This window comes from Penaeus monodon, chromosome 1 (genome assembly GCF_015228065.2).
Source record: "Penaeus monodon isolate SGIC_2016 chromosome 1, NSTDA_Pmon_1, whole genome shotgun sequence".
NCBI lineage: Eukaryota > Metazoa > Arthropoda > Malacostraca > Decapoda > Penaeidae > Penaeus > Penaeus monodon.
Genome location: NC_051386.1, coordinates 16,643,700 through 16,648,699, shown reverse-complemented (window position 1 = coordinate 16,648,699; position 5,000 = coordinate 16,643,700). Strand labels below are relative to the sequence as shown.

Sequence of the window (5,000 nt, the reverse complement as noted above, 5' to 3'; positions counted from 1 at the left end):
TTATTTATTTCTATGTGAGGATGTTCTACGATGGGCATTGCTACGAGGGGAGTTCAGAGTGAATATGTGAGGGGAAGTGTGCTCGAAATACATATATACGAGAGAAGGGCCTCCCGTTTAAGCATACGTTCTATAGATAAGTGATTCCCTGACATGTGGAACTGGATCATATACATTGGAGAATAGGGAAGGAAAAAATAAGAAAGTAGATGGCATATATATACTATAATAATTCATATCTATTAGTCTTAAATACACCAGCACTGCACTTTTCGTTAAAAAAAGTATCAAAGCATGGTCCTTTTTCTACAAAACATTATCTAACGATGTACATTTAACGTTCAATCTGCATCATTCAGAAATATTTAGCATTCAAAAAGGATCCGATATTCAACATTGGAAATATATCAATGAACTATACTTAACATAACAAAAAGTAATATTTAGCTATAATTCCAAATCTCCCCCCCACCAAAAAAAAAAAAAAAAAAAAAAAAAAAACATAAAACCTCACCCATCTACCAAGAAGACTGCAATAATATCTCTCTCATTTGCATTTTACGTTACGTTCTTCGAGGAACTGCACTTACCATAACAGCCGGGTCACACCAGTTCAGCTGTGGTACTCCTTTTTTGAGGTCACGCCGGTGGTCGATGATAGCGTAGAGCAGCTGGGGAAAAAAAGTCTGTTGGTTAGTGTGTGTTGTGTTAGTGATAGTAATGAGAATAAATAATAATGATGATTGTAAGAATCTCAACAAGAATAATAACTGTAGTGGTATAGTGTTGCGACCATAAGAGTAATATGATGAAGTTAATCGTGATAATAACAAAAATAAAAGCGGCAGTGTCTGTAGTTGTTAACGGTGATGAACAGGGCGAATAGTAATGTACTTTCTGCATTCATAAACTCAAAGAAAACAACCAGACACCTGTTTCCTCTTCCCCTTACCCATTTAGCTAATTTACCTTTCCCAAAGTCACCCCGACTCTCCCCAAACCCCAACTTCCTTTCCCTTAACCTTCTCAACTAACCCACTCTTTCCCCAACTCCTTCCTTACCCTCAAGCACATACCCTTATCCTATACCCATACTCCTTCACCTCAACCACCCTCTTGCTTACCCTAACCCCTTTTCCCTTGCCCCTACCCTTCCCACCAACCCACCAGCGCCCTCAGCCACTCTACTCCACCTCCCCCCCTTTTCCTATAGTCAACCCTTCCCAGTCTCCCTTTCTTCACCTATTGTCAACACCCCTTCTCTCACCCTACCATCACAACACACCCTCTCACCTCCCTTATCCTTACCCACACCAACCCACCCCTCCTTTACCCCCCCCCCCAGCTCACCATCTCTCCCTCTACTCACCCGAATGCCACCACCCCACTTTTCCCTTACACCTTACCCCAATCAACCCTTTCCTTAACCCTTACCCACACCAAAACACCCCATACTCCACTTTTTTCTCTTATCCCTACCCTATCAACCTTTACCACCCACCCTCTCTTTACCTTCCCTTACCCATTACCCACACCTATCCCTTCCCTTCCCTTACCCCTTACCCACACCAACCTCCCCTTCCCCTCCCTTCCCGTCCCTTACCCACACCAACGCCTTCCTTACCCCTACCCCTTCTACCGTGACCGCCCACCCTTTCCTTACCTTAGGAACCTGCTTCGAGTACTCCTGCGAGTGGGGAGGAACCGGGTATCGCTCGGCCGGATCCGCCTCGATGTTAAAGAGGATTGGGCGGGCGCTGTGATCCGTCGGTGTGGGCGTGGTCAGGTTGGCAACCTCAGCGCCCGGGCAGTAGTTGATGCCCTGGTGGTGGAGAAAGAGGGGATGGGGGAGAGCGTGTTGAAATGGAGAATGAAGGGAAAGGAGAGAGAAAGAGGAGAAGGGGGAGCAGAGAGAAGGGGAATGGGGAGAAGGGAGAGGAGAGAGAAGGGGAAAGGAGACAAAGAGGAGAAGGGAGAGCAGAGAGAGAAGGGAAAAGGAGAGAAAGAGAAGGGAGAGGAGAGAGAAGGGGAAAGGAGTTTTCAATGAAGAGATGGAAGAGGAAATAATATGAGGAAAGAGAGAAAAGGGGAGAAAATGTAAAAGGAGGAGAGGGAAGAGACAATGGAAAAATGGGGAAGGAAAGAAATGGGAGAAACAGATAAAAGAGAAAAAAGGAAGAGGAGATAATATGCGGAAAGAGAGGGAAGGAGAGAAAGAGCTAGAAGAGAGCTTACGAAATATTCTCCCAAAAAAACAAACAAAAAACAAACAAACAAACAAAAAACAACAAAGAATAAGAACTAGACTCATTATCAAAAACCAAGTAACACATTTATCGATCGTTAACGGTACATTTTCTCCCAAGGAAAGAGAACCAAGACAACCCCACGACTAGTAAGGAAACACGACATACTTTGCGAATCAGCTGACCATTAAAACTCACAAAAAAGAGCCGGTTTTAGAGGGGGATATACCTATGTCCATGAGTGTGTCTGGTCCATGTCTCTCGCTACAGGCGTTATCATGAGACCTCGCCTTAGTCTTTTAGACAGAAAAGCGTGATATATGTGTTGATTTGAGGGCAGTTATGCCGTGCTTTCGATAACACTGAGGGTTCTTGGTCAAGAGTAGTCGCTTAGTGGGGCCCCGTTTATATTGGTATTCGTGGGAAAAAGCTCGGCGACCGGTATGGTAAACGTCAGATGGAGCGACACGCACACACACGCTCACGCACGCGCGCGCACACACGCGCGCGCGCACACACACACACACACACACACACACACACACACACACACACACACACACACACACACATAAATATACATAAATACACAGCGAGCGTTGACCATAATGAGCACCGTCGCGAACAGGGACCGCCGACCACTGCCGCCGGGATGGTCAGGTTCAGAGAAGGAAATATCTAGAGGCAATTCGGGTACTACGAAATGCATTCAGTTATGGCAGTCAGATGAGTCAGCTATCGAGAGAGAGAGAGAGGGAGAGAGGAGAGAGATAGATAGAGATAGAGATAGATAGATAGATAGAGAGAGAGAGAGAGAGAGAGAGAGAGAGAGAGAGAGAGAGAGAGAGAGAGAGAGAGAGAGAGAGAGAGAGAGAGAGAGAGAGAGAGATACATAGATAGATAGATAGAGATAGATAAATAGATAGATAGATAGGTAGATATAGATAGATAGAGATAGATAGATAGGTATATATATACATACACACACACACACACACACACACACATATATATATATATATATATATATATATATATATATATATATATAGAGAGAGAGAGAGAGAGAGAGAGAGAGAGAGAGAGAGAGAGAGAGAGAGAGAGAGAGAGATAGAGAGAGAGAGAGGAGATAAATTCGATAGACAGAGAGAAACAAACACAAAGCGAAATCGAAAAAGAAACAGAATCAGACTGCGACAACTCTAAAGGAGGCTGAGAGAGGCTGAACGAGAGTAAAATGAATAAAATAACAGTTGACGAAGAATTATGCACGATCTCACGTACTTTCTGGAGCTCGTAGGTAGGAGTGCTCCAAGTCCAGAGGTGAAGCTTGTATCCTCCAAGACGGACGGCCATCAGGCGGTCACCGCGGTAAAAGAAAACGGGTCTGGAATGTGGAAGAAAACAAAGAAAACATGAAAGGGAAATTACATTAAAAAAGAGAAAAAGAAAAAAGAGGAGAAGAAGAAGAAGAAAAGAAAGAAAGAATATATGAAACGGACATTACATTAAAAAAAAAACACACACACACACACACACACATATATATACATCAATCATCATCATCATCAAGGGGCTAACACCGACGTGGGCGTATGGCCGCATCCACCCTTCGCTTCCAGCCACGAGGATCCCTCGAGGCGAGTCTCCAGGCAGGCTCACGGCCCATCTCTAATTCCTCGCGACAGGTCTCGTCGAGCAGCCTAAGCCATGATCTCCTGGGTCGTCCCACTGGCCTCCTCCACCCAGGGTTGTTCGCAGAGAGACAACCTGATGAGCAGGGTCGTCCACAGGGAGACGAGTCAGGTGGCCATATAGCCTGAGTTGGCGATCCCGGATTATGCAAGTAACAGGTCCCATGCCAGTCTCACGGTGTAACCGCCGGTTGGACACGTGGTCATGTCAACTGTACCCCATCATCCGGCGAAGGGACTTGTTACAAAGGGCATGAAGGCGAGACTCCAAGGCACTGGATAGCGTCCAGGTTTCGCTTCCATAGAGCAAAACTGGCAGTATCAAGGCCTTGAACACAAGCAGCTTGGTCCTTCTACATAGGTACCGACATCTCCAAACGCTCTTGTTGATCGAGTCCATAGCTCCTGTTGCCAGACCAATCCGTCTATTGACTTCTTGGTCTGACAGCCCAGAGATATGGACTGCGCTACCAAGGTATGTAAAACTCTCTGCAACTTCAACGTCCTCGCCGCAAGCATGGATCGACTGAGTGGGTCCCCCTAACAGGCCCCTAAAGTCCTGAATCTTGGTCTTGGTCCAGGAAACCTCTAGGCCTAAGGGCTTCGCCTCATTACTAAATGCATCAAGAGCCGTCATCAGTGACTCCAAGGACTTTAGATAGGATAGCAACATCGTCAGCAAAGTCAAGGTCCTAGACCTGCCTAGTGTTGCTCCACACTGATTTTGGCTAGTAGCTCTGTCCATTATCCAGTCCATACAGGTGTTGAAAAGTGTTGGTGCAAGGACACAGCCTTGCCTCACCTCTGAATTAACAGGGAAGAAGTTCGACAGAGCCCCACCACACTTTACAGCACTTTTAGTACCAGTATAAAGGCTTGCTATTAGGCCAATAATCTGTGTCGGAATTCCCCTAAGACTCAGGATCTCCCATAGCGATTCCCGATGCACCGAGTCAAACACCTTTTGAGGTCGATGTAGGTTGCAAGCAACCCACGACCAAACTCACGACGGCGTTCCACAATTACTCGAAGCGCTAGTATACTGTCTATCGTGGACTAT

General features: G+C 45.8%; 1 protein-coding gene across 3 annotated transcripts in view; it reads right to left on the bottom strand.

The window, feature by feature from the left end:
• Positions 1 to 5,000, bottom strand: part of LOC119595418 (N-acetylgalactosamine-6-sulfatase-like) — a 28,168-nt gene that overhangs the window by 944 nt on the left and 22,224 nt on the right. For all 3 annotated transcript variants that reach the window (XM_037944679.1, XM_037944625.1, XM_037944553.1), the window contains 3 exons: positions 3,531 to 3,633; positions 1,664 to 1,822; positions 591 to 671 (listed from right to left, as the gene is read on the bottom strand). In XM_037944679.1, coding sequence (XP_037800607.1) covers positions 591 to 671; positions 1,664 to 1,822; positions 3,531 to 3,633 — 343 coding nt within the window. The remainder of the gene's footprint in view (positions 1 to 590; positions 672 to 1,663; positions 1,823 to 3,530; positions 3,634 to 5,000) is intronic.